This window comes from Camelus dromedarius, chromosome 31 (genome assembly GCF_036321535.1).
Source record: "Camelus dromedarius isolate mCamDro1 chromosome 31, mCamDro1.pat, whole genome shotgun sequence".
Classification (NCBI taxonomy): Eukaryota; Metazoa; Chordata; class Mammalia; order Artiodactyla; family Camelidae; genus Camelus; species Camelus dromedarius.
The window spans coordinates 5,716,135-5,735,406 of record NC_087466.1 but is presented as its reverse complement, the minus strand read 5'-3'; the positions used below and the strand labels follow the sequence as shown (position 1 = coordinate 5,735,406).

Here is a 19,272-nt window from a genome sequence, read left to right as displayed (position 1 = left end):
GGTGTCCAGAATATTTAAGAACTCCTGCAAATCAACAACAAAAAGACAAATAGCCCAACTTAAAAATGGGCAAAGACCTGAATAGACATTTCTGCCAGAAGATAAACCAACAGCCAACAAACACATGAAAAACTTGACTTTAGCCCAGTGAAACTGATTTTGTACTTCTGGCCTCCAAAATTGTAAGAGAATAAATTTGTGTTGTTTTAAGCATTTGTTTAAAAATTTGTTAAAAAAACTTGTTACAGCAGCCATAGAAACCTAATATAGGCCATGTGGTTTGAGTGACCCCATGTACCCAGGACCCAGAGATGCACACATGTTCCAGGCAATGCTGATCATATGCTACCCCCCACCCTTGGCCTCTGTGATTAGGTTGGAGACTCACATGTAATACAGGTTTATCCAACGAAAGCCAATTCTGATACCACTGTGGGAGCTGTTGCAGAGAATTTGATCCTATGGAATAAGAGAAGGAATAGCGTAATTTCAGAGTGTCTGCTGGCTCTCAGCATCACCAGGACAAGCACTTTAAATAGTTGCTCATCAAAACTATCACATATTTTAAATTTAACTCAGGATGTTGTTACATCCCAGCACACAGGCGAGTGGTTGGTTTTAGGTCCTTCATGTCGAACTCTACATTTCAATTTATTAGATTGGATTTATCTTTGAAATATTTCGGGACCCCCCCATCCATGAACTCATTCTGCAAATGTACTCTGAGGGTCCTTCTCCACCAGCCCTACTGTGGAGTGCTGGGGTTTCCTTTCCCATCTTAGGTCATCTGTGGAGGTGGAGGGGAAAAACAAATTAGAACAGGATGTATCGAGAGTCCAGGAAGTTAAGGTGACTCTCTGGTGGGGACCAGGACACAGGCTCACAGACAGGAGGGAACAGATGTGTGACTAGCGGGCTGGGGCTGACCTAATGTGAGTGATGGATACTGAGAACCAGGCTACAGCTGAGGGCAGAGCCCAGCTTAGCCAATGACTGGTGGACATGCTACTGGTAAGGAGGGACAGAGCCAGAGAGGGTAAGGCTTTTAGAGCCTGGGAGCCCTCGGCAGGAGAAAGGCCATCAGGCAGGGAAGGCCTTCCTCACTCAAGAGGTCCTTACCAGGTTGAAACCTGGGGGACAGGGACAAGACTCTCTCCTTGTGCTGAGCAGTGCAAGGTGTCAGGTCACGGTGCTGAGGGTTGATTCATCATCCCCACAGCCACCCAGTGAGAAAGGGGGACTGTCACTCCCACTTGCAGATGAGGACCTCTCGAGTGATGTACGCAGCCTGCCCAGGGTCACATGGCTGCTCAGGGGTGGGACAGGACCCTAAGCTGTAACTCTGGGCCACAGTAGTACTCCTGGTGTACCTGTGTTGCTGAAGTGAATAAATGGCCCAGCAAGAGCACTGGCCTGAAGCAACTCTTGTGGAAAGGAAAGCCTTGGAAGTAGACAGGCCCCACTGGGCTCGCACCCTGGGTGGGCAGCTCAAAATCCCTGTGAGCAACGGGGAAGTCATTTAACCCTCTGAGCCTCAGTTTCCTCAGCTATAAACAATGAAGGGAACATATACACTTGGTGGCCTGTTGTAATTAAAGAGGACAGTGAATGTTAAATCCTGACGAGCCCAGGGCCTGATCCAGAGTAGTTGCTTGACAACAGTTCTCAGCAGAAAGGCTGCTGAACACCACGGAAAGGACAGAGTCGGGGCTACACAGACAGGGAGAAAGTTCCTTTGGAAGCCTGGCAGCTCTGCTCCATCCCAAGGATAGGCCTTTTAGCTTTGTTTCCCTAGAGTGATCAGCAGGAATGCCCTTAAAATAAAAGGGGTCTTTGGATTAATTCGTAGAGAAAACAGGAGAGGGCAAGCTGGGAAAATGAGAAAGAGACTAGGAGATACAGAGAAATCAGGAATATGGATAGTAGCTTTAAAAAGGCAAGGAACTGGGGCTGAGTGCCTGGTGTGGGAGGCTGTGGTCTGGGATGTGCCCCAAGGAAGGCCAAGGCCAATTCTGCCCGAGGAGGAGCTTTGAGGTCCTCCCAAGCCAGGCCCCTTCCCCCTATTCAGCCCACTGGAGGCACAAATGGTCAGGTAAGTAGCTCAAAGGGGCTGGATTGTCTTGGGCTTCTCACTAGTTTTAAAACCCTGCTCCTTAAGGCCAAAGGATTCTTTTGTTCAGTTTGCTCCTTTGAAGAGGGAAAATCTCTTCTGGAGGGTGACAGGCTCTCACACCCTCTGCCCAGGAAGCAGAGCCTCCTCCCAGCCCTCACAAGCTGTCTTTGCAACCTTGTCCCAGCTCTCCGAGGCGAGCTATCGTGCTGAGTCAGTTTGGCCGCCTTCCAGGCAAGAACAGAGTGGAGGCTGCAATGCAGGGGCCATTTATGGAACTATTTTTAGTCTCCATTTCAATCTTATTCAGCACAGGCGGTGAGACTCAAGGCTTGAAGGTGGCCAGAGCAAGGGGCTGCCGGCAGAGACTGAGTCCCAGACAAGTAGGTCAGGGAAAAGACGAAGAAATCTCACAATGGGGGGAGAAGGAAGTGCCCACAGGTAGCACAAGACAGAAGAGGGGAGCTTTTCACAGAGAATTAGGCCCTCCTGCATTATTTGAGGAGTCACCAAGAAAAATGAGGAAAGAAAGTACAACAGCTTCCAAAAAGAGACTAGGGCAACGTGCACCTGGGGAGCTCGTTAAAAATACACTTCCCTGGCCTGTCTTAGGTCAGCTGAGTCCAAACATGAGCGTGGGGCGTGGGAACGTATTTCTGCTCTGCCCCCAGGATGGGTGACTCGCACACAATAAAGTTCAAGGACCTCTGGGCTGGAGAGTATCAACCTCTGGAATTCAAAGGAACAGTGTAGATGGAAAGGGAGAGGCACAGGTGGTGGTTATGTAAGAGCCGGGAGGTGGGGTGGGGACATTCTCCTTCCTCGGGTGGGGACATTCTCCTTCCTCGCTGGGCTCCGGCTTCCATCTAGAAAGGAAGTCTCCGAGCTCCGCCTCAGAAAATCCTTGTCACTGTGATGCTCAGTGATCAGCTGGGAGGACAGGAGGAAAGAGCTTTTATGTTATCTAAAAGTTAACACATGTATATTGGGAACCAAACTTCAAAGTGTTACGTGGGAGAGAAAAACCGATTGGGACTATCATAAAAAATTAAATTTATGTATGTTGAGAGAAGACCTTAAAAGTGCTTACCACCCCCGCCCCACACACGCCCCACCAAAAAGTATCTACGTGAGGTGATGGATGCGTTAACTAACTTCATTGTGGTAATCATTTCACAATGTATAGTATACCAAACCATCCTGCTGTAATGCCTTAAACTTACACAATGTTACATGTTAATTATATCTCAGTAAAGTTGAAACAATAAAACTGATTTCACTTTCAGTTAGCAAACTTTAGGTTTTGCTTGCAACCACGTAATAATTCTTCAATATTTTTACATCTTATTTCTTAAAATGAATCATGAGTTGAGTATTGGTTTTTCTGTGGGGCAGGGATGGGAGGGACAGAGTATAACTTTTCTAACAAAACTGTCCAAGAACACTTTACGCCATCCTCCATTTTGTTTGACTTTTACAGAATTTTAAAGGAGGTAATTCTGCAAACATTTTAGAGAGTGTTATCTATTTCCACAGGACTTCTCTTAATCCTTTGAGAGTCACACCATTGTTTTTTGAGGTACCTATCATGCCATCACCATGAAGAGTCTCCTCAGGTGTCAACTGGTCTCATTCTGCCAGAACATCACTAGACAGTAGTTCTGTGTGTGATTCTCCAACATCACTCTCATCACCTTCATGAAATCCTGCAAGATTTACAATTGTTCTTTGTGATATAAGATTTACAATTATTCTTTGTGATGGATTTGTTTTTGTTACATGGCCAGATGTTTATAACATTTACTAGTCAGAATTTTGGCCATGAGAGACACTGACAAGGTCTAGTGGAAAGAGTGAGGGGAAGGGGGAAAAAAAGAGCTTTTGCTTTTTGTGCTGTGCTGACTTTGGCTTCCCTTATTGCCTGCTAACAGCAGGGACTTAGGATAACAAATACCAAAAGAATGAAGACCTGCCAAAGTCAGGTGAGTGTAAACAAAAGGGCAGCATCTGCCTGCAGAAGCAGAATGTTTTCACCCTGCTTTTCTTGGCCCCAAAGGAAAGCGTATCCACAAATGTTCTTTCACACTGTGCCGTGGCTCCCACCTGCCCTTTCAGACTGCAAAGTCGCTCCCTCTTCCCCAAGGAGCCACAGACAAAGGTCACTTCGTCAGGTGACACTTTAATAGGCTAGAAATAGAAAACCTGTCTTTGGAGACTATCAAGAGCCACACGTGTGCCAGAGTAGGAAGCAGAGGCGCAGCACTTGGAGTCCGGGGGGAACAACAGCCTGAGTGGGAGGTCAGCGATGGCTGAAGAATCCTTGAGGATGGTTATATTTAAACGGCTTCATCCTGCTGGGACCCCTAGAGAAACAGGAGAAAGATCAGTTAATACCATATCCTTCGGACTGATAAATTACTATTCATCCACACAAGGGACTACTACGTAGCTGTTAAAAGAAAAAAAAAAGGAATGTTGTAAGAAAAGCAGACTGCAGAACGATACGAAAGGTGGGAGAGCATTTCTGAAAAAACACCTTTACGTGCTTGCAAAGGCATGAACACAAACCTGTAAGGGTCGCTGACAATGGGCAGCTTAGGGGCCAGGGCTTGGGCATCCTCATTTTGTAGTGTTTTTACACAACTTCATTGTTGTTTGTATGTTTAACAACAAACGTGTTTAATTTCCATGATTAAAAAAAAATTTTTTTTAAATCCTCTTTTGCAGGGAGATTCCCATGCAAGGAAGGAGCCTGGGTGTGAAGAGAAACTGCACTAAACGCCAGCTGAGGGCCGCGTGCTTTATACTCACTACTTCTTAGATGCTATTTCTGTCTCTGTATAGATTTTACACATGAAGGAACAGGCTCAGGAAGGTAAAGCGTCTGCCCAACATCATATGGTCAGAAAGCAGCACAGCCCAAATTCAAAACCAGGGCTGATGCCAAAGCCTGCTGGCCACAGGCAGCTGACAGTCACGGCCAAACCTGGGCCCCCGAAGCTGAGGTGCTTCAGCTGTAATCCTGGACCCCGAGCAAAACTTCACACAGGGTTGTCTTCCATACAAGTCCACAGAGAATGATGTCCAGCTAAGGGCCTCTTGGTTTGTCTGCCTATGACTGACATTCAATGGTAACAAGAAGGTGACAGCTTGGATCCTGGACTCAGGGAGGGAGGGAGGGAGGGAGGGAGGGAGGGAGGGAGTGTGTGTGTGTGTGTGTGTGTGTGTGTGTGTGTGTGTGTGTGTGTGTGTGTGTGTGTGTGTGTGTGTGTCTGTGTGTGTGTGTGTGTCTGTGTCTTGCACTGTGCTTGGCACTTTACATGCTCCACCAGGTTTAATTTCACCCTCCCAACAGCATCTGAGGTGGATGCTGTTCTACAGATGAGGAATCTGAAGCTCAGGGGTCTAAGTACAGACCCGAATCACACAGGTAGAAGCTGTGATTTGAACATATGCCTTTCTGGCCCTAAAGCCTTGGCTCACAACCATGATGCCATGTACCTCCCAACATCAGAAGGGTGCAGACTCATCCGGCTAAGTCTAGGGAGGCATACAGCTGATGGAGAACCCACAGCCTGAAGGTACCCAGCCACGGGCAGAGCCAGAGCCGATGTTTCCTGCTGCCTAGGCCAGCATTTGCAGCCTAGCCCCTGGCCTGATCCCAGTGGTCAGCTGGACTCCAAGCCAAGAACCTCATGTCCCACATCTCACCAGCCATGGAGTTAATTGGATCTGAGGAGCCAAAGGAGCACCTCCCCAAAATGCCCTGACAGAGGAGCTGAGCCTGGGCGACACACAAAGCACTTCAGGAAGGAGGTCCTTCGGGAACCATTAGGTAACAAAATAAACACTGGCTGTGTGAGAACTCCCACTTTGGAGATGTGCTGCAGCAGGCTTGGAGGGTGGGGAGGGCTGAGGTCTCACACAGACCCACCAGGGAGAGCGAGTCCTAGAAGGTACCAACATCCAGCCACCAGCTCTGCCCTCAGCAGCCACTGCGGGGCTGGAGGTGGTTATTATCAGACAGCAGGACAAACTAGGCCGGTGGAGGTGCCAGACAGAGACGGGAGGATGCCGGGACAGCTTCCAGAGGCTGGGCCCAGGTGTGTGAGGAGGTGAGGGGCACCTAAGGCACCTTTTGGACTGACAGGGAACATTCGCCCTGATTAGATAGATTACAGCCTTTCCCAGACACCAACCAAACCCAAGTCCTTGCCCGAAAGGGAAGCGATGCCTGAGCAGTGCGGACTGTTCTGAAACTGACTCTTTAAGAACAAGAACATGAGTTAAGGAATGAAAGAGAAAGAAAGGACTTGACACCAAGTGAAAGGAAAAGCAGCTCGAAGTGCTGTGCTCGCAGACACGCTGACTACCAAGCTGTCGGGACCTGCTGGTGTGTTCTGAGTCCCTGACTGTGCCAGGATCCTTTACATAAACCATCTCTAATTCATCACCAGTTAAACGTAACACTTCCATTTCAGCCTTTAGGAAAGGCTCAGCTGAGCTGGAGTGACTCTTCCAAAGTCACACAGCTGGTGAGCAGGGAAGCAGAGACCTGCACTTGTGTTCATGTTACTTCAGAGCTGGTTCCTTCTGGGACGCCCAACTGCCTGCAACTGCGATCTTCCCGGACGTGTGTGCCCCAGAAAGTAGAGCAGAGGCTGGGGACTGGGGGTGGTGTGTGTTGTTAGAAAAGCTTATTTGGACAATAAAATGAAAACCTATTGCTTTCTGTAGGAAGTAGAGAAAGAAAGTTCAGCCAAATCCTCTTGGTTCCTAGTCCAGTGCTGCCCACTCACTGGGCAGCCCACCGTGGGGGTGTTCATGAAGAATTGGACCAGGCCGGCAGGACGGGGGCCACAGGGGAAGTTTCAGGGAGAAGGGAGCAAGTTCTCCGCAGGAGCTCTGGCAGCAGGATTTTCATCTCCACTGTGAAAGGAGACAAGTGCACCCGGGAACATGTGTGCCCTCCATGCCAGGCTCACCTCTGCTCCAGGCCCTGTGAGAAGCAGGGCTGGAGGGCCCAGGCCCTGGTGCTCCCGACCCCCTCACCTAAAAAGCCGCAGACACATCTTTTCCTGGGGAAATTCCTTGGGCCCCTCCACACTGTCGTCGTGGCTCTCGGTCTCCAGGTAGACGTCCAGCAGCACGCACAGGCGCTGCAGCTGGTTGGTCAAGAGCTGGTGGCTGGGCCGGGGGCCGCACAGCTCCTTGTAGCACACGTTGACCTCGCTCTCCATGGCCTGCAGGGTGGGGAAGCCCAAAATTCAGCACCACCTTCAGACCAGCTGGCCTGGATGGTTTCACAAGAACTGCTCCTGGGCCTCTGCAGGAGTTGGGTCTCTGCAGATGGAGTCGGACTCGCTTGCCCTGAGGCTCTCTCTATCCTCAAGACAACAGGGTCTTCCGGATTCCGACCCAGAACTTTCCCTGCCCTGCATGCCCAAGCCAAAAGACGAAGAGAAGGAATCTTAAGATCCAAGTCAGGTGTTACGGTTAAAAACAAGGTTCCATGGCCACAAGGCAGCTTTGGAATCAAATCCACAGGCATGACGATACTTAACAGGAGCAATGAGCTCACACATCATCTCACTCCAGCACTTTCTGTGCATCTGAACTTATTCACATTTCCACAGAAGCCCAAGACAACCACCTTTCGAGGTAGGTTATTTATATTATTCTCAGTTTATAAATGGGGTGAACCTGTGGACCCCAAGCTAGGTGAGGGGTTGAGAAGATGAGTCTGGGCTCTTTCCTCCTCTACATCACGAAGCCTCCAGCAAATCCTACAGATTCCAGCAGGCCCCTCTGTCCCAGGAGTTGTGCCAGCGCCCAAGCCTTCAGCTGCAGCAGGCTCTGCCACTGTCCCCTCCCCAGGGAGGTTCTCCCTGCTCCTCCCATCACCCCCAGCAGGGCCTTACCCGAATGTTGTCATCATTGTTGTTGGTTTTCTCCCCTTTCCAGTTCAGACAGAGCTGGAAAATGGGTGGGATGGAGGAGTAGCCAGGGTTCAGCACCACAGCAGCCTGAAGTTTAGCTGGGAAGGGAGCGGAGAGGAGGAACACTCAGCTCTGAGACGCAGCCCGCCGGCCCGCGCCCCGCCACTGAACCTGAGCTCAGCTCTCATGTCTCATGTTAGTCCGAGGGCCGTACGGCACATTCCAGTACCGACTTTTACTTCTGTTCTAGAATCTCCAAAGTGGAATCACCCAGTTGCAGAACGTAAGGTCCTGTGACTCTGGTCCTCCAAGGACACAGAGGTATGTGGACTCCCCAGGGTCTGGTCCACTTTGGGTTTCCTAAGAGTTCTCTTTACTCCTCCAAACAGAAGTTTGTTTTAATTGGCACTTCTCTATTTGCCAGTAAGTTAAAAAGATTTTTTTCCATGTGAAGCCTTACTACCTATTTTTCCTCTTCAACAATATTGTGTATTAGCCGTTTCATCAGTCAAATACATTTCCTCCATTCTGTTCTTTACTTGTATGTTATGTGAAGCTTTTAAAGAGCCAACATTTATTGAGTACTTACTGTATTCCAAGCACTGTGTTAAGCCCTTTACATACATTTTATTTCGCCCTAATAATGATTCTGAGGGGGGATTGCATATTTTGCACCCTTTCAAAACAGTAAGTCTAACACATTATTATATATAAAATAGATAAACAAGGACCTATGGTATAGCACAGGGAGCTATATTCAGTTTTTTGTGATAACACATAATGGAAAAAGAATCTGAAAAGAAAAAATATATATGTATGTATGTGTATAACTGAATCACTTTGTTGTGTGCCTGAAACTAACATTGTAAACCAACTACACTTCAATTAAAAAAAACAAAAAACAGTGTGTCAATGTGGTTTAGGGATGAGATAGAAGTACTTTTTAAAGAGGGAGAGGATGGGAAGCAAATGCAAAATCCCAAACAGCAGTCACCTATCACGAGGGTGAGAATGAAGTGGGATCCAGGAGCCTCAAGTGTATCCTCAGAATACTTCTAAAAACACATGAAGAAAAAGAGAAGGGAAGACATCGAGGCAGAGAAACTCGAACATCAAAGAGTGCAACCTTCCCCAATGTGCCTCTCACTGTCTTAGAACCAGACAACTCCCTCTGTTCTGTGGCCTCAGCCTGAGCCCCTGGGCTGAGAGCCTGGGGTGGCGCCAGGCCTGCACAGCTGCACAGGCTGGGGCCCGACAATAGCGCCACGGGTGGCACTGGGGTGGCTCCAGCAGGAAGCCCCAGCCAATCAGATGCCAGGACAGCCGGGAGGAATCACCGCTTTCCAGGTCTCCCAAGTGAGGGCAGGAACTGCAGAGAGGGAGGAAGGTCCTGCACCCTGCACTTCACACCCCGAGAGCAAAAGCCCTTCTGTGATGAGGGGGAAGAGCAGGCGTCTAATTCTCCACAGAAGTAGAGCACAGGGGCTAAGAGCTCAGGCTCAGAGGGCAGACTGGGTTTGTGACTAAGCCCTAGCCTCCTCTCCACAAAATGGGACTGTCGCCACCTCCAGGGCTGCGGTGAGGACCAAATGAGATACAGCGGATATGACGGTGCTGCAGAGCAAGTCCTCACTGAGCGGTGCCTCTCACAACCGTGGCATTTGCTAAGTCCCCCGTGGCAGGATTCCAGGATCTTTTGCTTCCTTTGGGCAACTCCCAGGACTGTTTTACTCCCAGCGGCCCCCCTTCCCTAGAACCACTGTGATCAGCAGAGCAACTACCTGTGCCCCTTTCCACGAGTGCCATGTAGTAGAGGTTGGTGTCCCCAGCCAGTCCCGTCTCCACGATGTCTTTGGTGAAATGCAGCTCCTAGAAGTCGCCACAGACAAGGTGAACTTCTGGCTCCTCTGGTCACACCCACCACCCTTCTGGTGGAGGAGCAGGAGCTGAAAGGTGAGGTAGGCCAGCAGTCTGCAGGATAGCACCTGTGGCCTCTCACACCTCTACCTACCATGTAATCCTCATGGGCAATTGTCACCCACTTCACCAGGCGAGAGACCACCTTTGCAGGGAAGAGGTACTGGCAATCGCTGGTAACTGGCACAATGCCATGTTCTAGAAGAGAGCAGGACAGGTGGTGTCACAGGGAGAAATCAGGTGCCACAGCTGGGGAACTAGTATTCTCTGGAGGGCTCAGATGGCCCTGCCGGCTGTCCAGGGACACTTGGTACTCAGCAGGTGCCCAGGTCAACAGTGCCAGGAGTTAAGGCACACCAACCTGACCTTCACCCAGTGCTACATGCTTGTGGCCAGACGCAGCACGAGCATTCACAGTGCTTCATTCTTAATGCAAATGATGGCCAGAAAAACAAAAAACCCTTGCAGCCAAAACCTGTGATGGTGTCTCTGCAGCAGTGACTGTTAATTAGATCAAATAGCCGAGGGGGCTGTTCTCACAGCCGACCTTGATGCAGGAAAGACTGAGGTGTTCTGTGTCAGTTCCTCTAAGAGAGCCGAGCAGGAGGACTGCTCTGGGGTAAATTCCTGCTGGCATTTCAATAAGCAAATATGCCAACACAGTAAACACTGTCATCCAACCTTGAGACAAAACAAGCTCAAGAAAGCTGATGGGAAGCAAGCAGCGCTGCCCTGGAGAAACCAGGGTCCACCTGGAGCACAGGAACTGGCCCACAGGGGCGGGGCCTCCAGGTGGGTCCTGGGAACCCAAAGCCTTTCCTGTCAGTGACTCTTTTTAGGTCAGAAAGGTCTAAACCCTTACTCCCCACAAGCGCCTTGTACATGGTAGATGGTGAAAAGCATGTACTGAATGAATAAATGAAAAGAAGCCCCATATAGCCACCACCTTGGTCAAGGGCTCATGAGAATCACCTGGGAGCTTATGGCAAACACAGGGGCCCAGCCTCAGGGGAGGGATGTGGGGTGGATCCCCGGACAGCTGTACTCAGGTAAGCTGAGGGTACACTCCACAAAAGCAGGGCTCTGTTGTGCTCATGGCTCTTACCCCAGGACATACCGGCTGCCTGGCAAGAATTAGGCTCCTGTTAAATATCTGTCAAATGCACATCAAAGCCTGACCTGCACTGACTTAGGGTGAGTGCTCCTGGCCAATCTGCTAACCTGTGCCCCCAAAAGGCTTTGGGCCTCCTCTGGGCTGGGACAGCCCTGATGGCTCTGAGGGGAGCTCAGACCTCTGTTTGGAGGCCTGCAGTCTCCCCAGTGGCCCAGGTAACACCCCAGCTCAGCACGAGCCAGGAAGCCAGCCTGCTCTGATTTGTCATCAGGATTCAAGGACTCAGTGCAGGGCCCTGTTGTCTTTGCCCCGTGTTGTCTCAGCGGCTCTCAGCTCTAACGACACCAGCTTACCCAGGGAGGCAAACTGCTTGTGGAGGGCCAGGCGGGACTGCACCCTGGTCTTCAGCAGTTTCATGGTAGTCTCCATGTGGCTGGCACTCAGTGAGTGGTCAGCAATCACAGTGTGCTGTGGATGACAGCAAGCGGCACACAGGTGAATGCTCCCCATCCATTCCTCCCAGTACCTCCTCTTTCCAAGGACCTGCCTACCTGTGGCAGACTGAACCACCCAGGCCCTAAGATGGATGCCTTGTCCGAATGGCAGGGTTTCCCTGCTGTGACAGGCCAGAGGTTAAGTCCCAGTAGGAAAGATATAAGCTGCTGGGTTCTTAGGAGGCTGTGGAAAAGGCAGGCTTCTGCTGAGGTGCCAGATCCTCGGGGGTTCATTTCTGGTACCTTCGTACATAAGACTGGGGGGTAGCAGCACACGGAGCTGTGCTGTACACAGAGCAAGAGTCCAGGTTACTTTGATCTAGAGTGCTACCAGGCTCAGGGCAAAGGTTAAGAGGTACCTAAACACTTGTAGGCCTTGGACATCTTAGTATCCTGAGTGGAGGGAGGATGGATCATAGCCTAGAGGGATAGCATTCTGCTAATTTAAAGTCCCAAAGGCCATCAGAAGCCCTTCTGGATTCTGTAGAGGAGAGGAATAGAGCTCCTTAGCCAAGGGGACCAGATCAGCGTCCACACCTGGGGCTGCTCTTTGGGGAAGTGGAGGCCACCAAGCTTCTGCACCCACAGATAGGGGTGACCGAGGTCAAGTACATAGTCTCTCAAAGTCAGGATGCTGCAGAAAAGAACACAGAATGAAATGATTTTGTAAGTCCTTTCTGCAGTGGTCCCGGGATATGTCCCCCTCCCATCTCATCTCAACAGAGAGGTCTCACCGGCTCAGACTTGCTCACAGCCAGGCTGCCAGCAAAGCCTGTTAACTTCATCAATTCCCTACTGTGAATTTCATCTCTCCCATACTTTCTTTTCTCTTCTTTCCCTGGCAGCCTTCAACTCTTTAGTAAATCTCAGTAAAAAAGCAGTATATTTGATCTCTTCATCAGTTTACCCATTTGTAAAATATTTTTAAAATTTTAATCATCAGAACATTAAAATGTTAAACACTTCTATTATCAAGTTCCCAGAGTTCTGATCCTTCCACCCTTCCCCAGCCTCCACAGCCTTGTAAGCAGGAAAAGGCGTGCTCCCTTCTGGAAACAGAGCATTCCCTCCCGCCCTGCAGTCTCCCCTGCCCCCTGGAAGGCCTCTGGCCCTAACACGCCTCCAGCTTCGGGTTTGAGCCATTGGAGAAACTCAGAAGCAAAGGCTGGGAGAAAAGGAAATGCTGCTGACTCACCCAACTTTATCAAACTGATACTGATTGGCTGGATTTGGAGTTTTCTTTCCGTGATCCCCAGGATACAAACAGCTCAGTACTGAGTCAGGAGACAGCAAGTCACTGCAAGAGGGAAGAGACTGCAGTGAGAAGGTCGGCCAACCCCTTGTCTTGATGCAGACATGGGCATTTGGGAATGGTAACGCTGCCTCTCACTGATGATCAAAGCCACCATTTACTGAATGCTTCCTGTGGGCAACGCTTTATGTGCCTGAGGTCATCAGATCCTCACAACCCTACAAGGTTGGGAGAACTACCATTTCCATTCGACGGAGGGAAAATTCCAGGCTCTGAAAGATGCGGCTTGTCCAAGATCATGTTGCTAGTAAGCACTGGAGCCAGGATTTACACTGTACGATCAAAGACAGCAGTACTCTTAAACAACAGTTTTTTTTAGAAACCTATCCCTTCAAGAGTCATACGGTGACCAGAGCCTTTCCTCAGAGGGGCAAAGCCCTGTGACACCAGAAATAGGGAAAACCAGAGTTTTCATAGAAGCAAAACAGACTCCCTTCTTCCCTAGAGAGAACCACTATGCAGCTTTGATGCTGTGTCCATCTTACATTTTACCAAATCTCATGCTCTCACAGAAACAGGCCCCTTTAATATTCCTAGAAAAAGATATATCACACAGACTGGAGACAAGGTGACCTAGTGCTATAAGTAGAGTGAGACAGTGATGCCACCGCCACCCACTCGGAACACTTAGGCACAGCCTGTAATTCAATGTGACAATCAGAGAAGAGACAGGCAGGGGGAGAATGGAGTAATTTAATCACAATGAGGCCCATTCCTTCCTTTTACCAGCGGGGGCTCTGCTTCACCTTCAGGGAGAGCATCAGGCGGAGGCCGATCCCACTGCTCTGAGCCCCGCAGGCCTCCAGGGACTGAGCCCCAGGAGAGTGGCAGCTTCTGGCTCTTCCCTGTCCCCTGTCTTGCCCAGAGTGTCTCCCCCAACACGCTCCCCCCACCACCGGTCTCTGTCCCCTTCACTGCCTCACAGACAACTGGCTGGAAAATGAATAAGAACTGTCAGTCTTTAAGCCAATGTTTAGTGACTGTTACTAATACACTGAATCAACCAAATTAAAACAGGACAGCTAAACCTGCACAAGATTAACATTTTAAACGGACAAAATCTGAGAGCTGAATCAAATCTTCTTGACAAATTTACATCTGCAATATGTGGCTCAGGGCAACTGAATTTGGTTAAAAAAAAAAAAGGACATTGAAGAGGAGGCTATATATAATCATAAAAATGTAACTACTCAAAAAACTATTCAGTCAAATCTTATAAAATTTTAAAAGAGATTTTAAAAAATCTAAGTAAAATAAAAATAGGAAATAATTAAAAATAACTTCATACCTTAATGAAAAATTGATTAATGAATTAAAATGGCAGAATGGAAATCATCCTGGAAAACAATTTCTTGAGAAAAATTCAGCAAGGTTGATATAATTCTGACTAAAATGTTTATAATAAAAATATGAATTTCCTAATGAATTAGAGATCCTGGCAGCAGCTGTCAGTGCTGCTAACATCTCAAAAACAAGAGTCAGCCTGCGCGCCCTGATGAAAGCACGCAACATCTATGACACAGTCCTGCACACCCTTCCTCCCCGACAAAACCTGGAATCTGATCAAGCCTCTAACCCCAACTCCAATTTACAGGAAATACAGGGAGCAGGAATAACACGTTAAACAGTACAGCACGGACGCAATCATCAAAATCCAGCCTAGGGGAAACCTACACAGCAAACCACCTACTTTCCTCAACAAATAGAAAGACAGTGGAACATTCAGATGGAAAGCTACTTGAGAGGAGCCTCCTCTGACCGCAACATGTGGACCTTATAAAGACCCAGATTCCAACCCAAACCGTAACAGCAAAACAAAACTAACAAAAAACACTCATGAGAAAATCAAGGAAATCTGAGCTCCGACTGGATATTGGATGATCTTAAGGAATCAGTGTGATACTCTGATTATATTAAAAAGTTTTTAAAAAAGATCCCTATGTCTGAGTAGATAAGTAAATAAAACCATATACCAGGCTGGTGTCTCCATGGGGCCAAAGCAGCCTGTACTTAGGCAAAGGCTTCTGGGCTGGGAGTCTGAAGTCTAGGCCCAGGGCTTCAATAACTGGACATTTGCCCCTGAACCTCAGTTTCTCCATCTGTAAAATAGGAGGATGAGCTAGACAACACCTGGAGGCCCTTGAAGAGCTAATCCTGGCTTGAGGGTGGTGTTTCCTTTTGGGCCTCCTCCCTCTTTGGGGCACAGGGTGATGACAGTAGTGTAGTACGGTGGTACCCAGGCCTGGCCAGTTTCTAATCATCACTCTCCACTCACTATCTGTGACCTTGGGGCACTCCTTAATTCTGTAGAGCTTCGGTTTCCTCACCTTGTAGAGCTACTGTCAGTTAGATAATTTGATGATGACAAACACGGCTGTCATTTACCAAGTACCTCACTTATACTAAGCATTTGACCTGACTCCCACAGGCACCCTGGGAGGGGATATTATAACTAATGCCCATCCTGCAGTCCTGCCCCCATCACTGCATGTGCAGAGCCTAGCAAGGAGCTGGACTTCAGTATGCAATGAAGCCAGCCTGCAGCCCTGTGATTTAGCAGGGAGGACAGCTGGGAAGTGAGCAGGCAGAATGCTCACGACGAGGAGCTCCACTGTGGTCAGGGCCCTCACTGGGCCCTTGAGCGGCTCACTGGCCCAGGAGTGCTGGCTGAGCAGTGCAACTGGGTGCTCTGAAGAAGCAAGCCCCGAGCTCCCTCTGCTGGGGTGAGGTGGAAACAGGGTCAATTTCAACCAGAGTGCTCGGGGTGGTCCAGCAACACTCAAGCACAGGGACCAAGGATGCAGCCTGAATGGGGCATGGACTATTAGTGCAGGGTCGAAACTCAGGGAACACACCATCAGGCAGCCATGGGAGGAGCCCCACCCCACCAGGCACCAGCCCTGTGCCTCCCTCACTGGTCTTCCTACAGCTGACGTGAGGACTCAGTTGAAGCAGGTGGGGCAGGGCTGGGAGAGGTGCCAGGCCAGGTGACCCTATCTCACCCCTCGGCCCTCCTCCTTTCTTCCCACACTGGCTGTGGAACAAGTGGCCACAGTCAGGTCTTTCTGGGGAAGCTCCGCCCGTGGCTGTCATTACTGTGCCTCTACTCACCCTCCTCAAGCCCCCCACAGGGACCCACCAGTCCTCCTCCCACAGCCCAAGTGAGGACAACCCTGGACTGAGCTGAGCTGCAGAGAAACCCCAGCACCTTAAGACAGAAACAGAAAAAAGTGGCCTAAGTTTGTCAACCTGATAAGGCCTGCCAAATCTCACTCTCACACTCTTTCCACTGGTGTAGAACGCTGGTGCTCTGCTCTGCCCCGCCCACTCAATTTCCAGTAGGCCGCAGTCACTTCTATCATCTACTGTGTAGTAAGAGGACTTCACCAATTCAAGTCAGTGAGTGCCTTTTAAATACCCGAGATGTACAAGGCTGTGTGGACATGACAACAAAGGTCATGTGGCTGTGAATCTTCTTAGAGCCAGATGAGGGAGAAACCAAGAGCAGCTCAGCCCTGAGGCTCTCACTCCCGCCCCAAGTCCCACCCCCGCAGCACCTGCCCAGTACCCTGCACTGATGGGGGTGATCAGCTCCGTGGCGGTTGTCACTTTGGCTTTTACTGTCATGATGTTGAGGTTCATGAGGTAGTAGAAAGTCAGGTGCAGTACACTGTCATCTGGAGGAAAGGAGGAAAAGGAGACTTCATGTATGAGTGAAACATTAGAAGAGAGTCAACAGAATTATAGAAAGGGAAGTCAACAAGACTTTTAAGATCTTCTACTATGAAAGCAATTCAATGGCAATTTAATGTTGATTAAAAAAAGCAAAGAGTCACTACAATTTCTTTGCTACTCCTTCCTCCAAGAGGTGGAGCTTCATTTCCCTCCCAGAGTGTGGACTGGATTTAGAGACTCTGCTTCTAATTAATGCAACACAGTGAGGAAGCCATCAAGTGATGACCAAGTGGTCCAGGTTAACATCACCAGTAATAAGACACAGCAATACCACGGACCCCAGATAAGACTTGATGGTGAACACCACCATCTGTTGTACTCTTTCCCCCAAATTCATAACCTCAGTCCAAGCAGGAGAAAACATCACACAAGCCCAAACTGAGAGTCTTTCTACATAATACATAAACCTCATCTTCCAAAGTGTCTAGGTCATGAAAGACAAGCAAAGACTGGAGGAGACTGAGGGGCATGATGACTAACTGCAACGTGAGATCCTGGGTTTGGATCCTGGAACAGAAAAAGGACACTAGTGGAAAAACCAGGGAAATCTGAATAAGCTCTGTAGTTAATAGTATTGTACCAATGAAATTAACATTGCTTTTGATAACTGTACTGTGATTAAGTAAGATGTTGGCATCAGGGGTGAAGAGCATGTGAGAATTCTCTGTATCATCACTGAAACTCTTCTGAGCCTAAAATGATCTCACAACTAAAAAAATCTTTTATAAAAAGGCAAAAAGAGGACCAGACTGTAGACTGTTTCCATTTGTGTAAAAAATAAAAGGGGAAGGGGATAAGTACACATTTGTATAAAAGCATCTAATTGTATAGGACTATTTCTTAAAAATACGTAAGAAACCATCAGAGTGGCTGTCCTTGGAGGTTAAGACCCAGGACCTGGGTCTGGGAGTCTGGGGTAAGAAGGAAACTTGTATCTGACTGTTACCTCTTATCCTGGTGGAATACTTTACTATGTGCTCCTTTACCCATACAAAGCCAGTTTTAAAATCTATATTCTTTGCAAAATACAAAGTTCTACTTATATTTATTAAATTAAGCAGGTTGGTCATATTACTGAACACCTGCATACGCTTGTTAACTTGTTCTGTGTATCTGACTTGTCAAATTCAAAAAGAGGTGTAGTTTTATCAAGCATTGCTTGCATGTCTAGTGTTGTTGCTATGCTGTTAGGGTTGTGACTGGAGGTGGTGGGGAATCAAACAAACTCCATGTAGAACAATGAAGAAAAACAGAAATATGAACCCAGAATCTTTGGCTTAGAAAGGGAGGCCTCAGCTTGCTGGGCTGCATGCAGCTGCAGCGGGCTGCACTCTTTGGGTGCTACGAGACCCCCAGCCCAAGGGGAGCCAGACCTTTGCACTTCAGGTCCAGCATGACGGATAGCGGGTGCCTCTTCAGCATCTCCTTGCGCTTGTCGTCCAGCTGAACTCCCAGTGTGGGTCGCCGGCGCTTCTAGACAAAAGAGAGAGTCAAGCCAGTGAGCACCGGTCACAGGCATCTCCCTCTTCCCTCCCCTTGCTGGCCAGGGCCTCTGCCCTGGGACTCGTGCCTCAGCACTCCGGCTGCCAGGATCCCAGCCGCCCCTTCTTTCAAACCTTTCTTCTGCTTCTAGGGAGGAGGGCATCTGCCTACTGGAAGGCCCCAGGGCAGCTGCTTGGCACCCCCATGGGAGGAAGTAGTGCTCACCGTGGTCTGCTCCTCCTCAGCATCCGAGTCGCTCTCGTCATCTGCAGCAACAGAGAGAAGGCGGCCAGATGTGAGGGACTCCCAAGGCTCCCTGGAGCACCTCGACCCAGGGGGCATAGAAGGGCCCAGACTTTTGTAAATGGGTTTCTTTAGAATAAATAATAAATTAATTTGCTGCTTCTTATTCAGTGTAGAAAACACCATGAAAAAAAAAAAGTGACCTACAACCCCATCACCCCTGTTTTTTTTACAGCACATTTTACTGTCATCCACAAGCTCCTGCAGTGGTGGTGGTGGTGGTGGTAACAACAGTAACATCAACAACAGCAGCAGCAGCAGCTCATACAATCTGAGGGGTCGCTACGTGCTGAGGACGATGCTCTGCATGCAGGACCTCATTTAATCCACATAATAACTCTACAGGAGGTATTACTCTCTTGTGACAGGTGAGTAAACTAAGGCTCCAACATGTTAAAAGCTCCCCCAGGATCAGTGAGCTAGGGAGTGGCAGGGCTGAAACCGAATGGCAGTACTTTCTACTGGCTACCCCAAGCACTGAGACAGTAAAGCCAAGCTCCCTGCTACATGGAACCAGTACAGCTAATTTCCAAAGCACCAGCACTGCCCTGGGTTGTGACTGGAGGTGGTGGGGATGTCCTTTGAACTAGCTATAGAAGACGTGGGGGAGAATCCTGACCACCACGTTACCTTGGGAGTCCTCGGGAGGCTTGAACAGAGCCTTGGCTTCATCCACACTGCCTTCGATTGCCACAGACAACGTCTTATCTGGGAGCAAGAAAGAGCTTCCTGTGAAAGCTGCTGAGGGAAGGAGCTAAGCTACATAAGCCCTGGGGCTGCATTTCCTCCGCTTCTGTCATAGCTCATTACTGACCAAGGCTGGAGGGCACAAGCCCTTTCTCCAGATGACAAGGAGCAAGGTAGGA

General features: G+C 49.1%; 1 protein-coding gene across 2 annotated transcripts in view; it reads right to left on the bottom strand.

Moving 5' to 3' along the window:
* Positions 1–4,269: 4,269 nt before the first annotated feature.
* The window catches only part of THOC5 (THO complex subunit 5), a 28,805-nt gene continuing 13,802 nt past the window's right edge, over positions 4,270–19,272 (bottom strand). For both annotated transcript variants that reach the window (XM_031443022.2, XM_031443023.2), the window contains 12 exons: positions 19,037–19,114; positions 18,329–18,369; positions 17,995–18,094; positions 16,455–16,563; positions 12,770–12,871; positions 12,112–12,208; positions 11,434–11,548; positions 10,061–10,164; positions 9,831–9,918; positions 8,032–8,147; positions 7,163–7,353; positions 4,270–4,473 (listed from right to left, as the gene is read on the bottom strand). In XM_031443022.2, the coding sequence (XP_031298882.1) occupies positions 4,410–4,473; positions 7,163–7,353; positions 8,032–8,147; positions 9,831–9,918; positions 10,061–10,164; positions 11,434–11,548; positions 12,112–12,208; positions 12,770–12,871; positions 16,455–16,563; positions 17,995–18,094; positions 18,329–18,369; positions 19,037–19,114 (1,205 nt within the window). In that variant the 3' untranslated portion in view covers positions 4,270–4,409. The remainder of the gene's footprint in view (positions 4,474–7,162; positions 7,354–8,031; positions 8,148–9,830; positions 9,919–10,060; positions 10,165–11,433; positions 11,549–12,111; positions 12,209–12,769; positions 12,872–16,454; positions 16,564–17,994; positions 18,095–18,328; positions 18,370–19,036; positions 19,115–19,272) is intronic.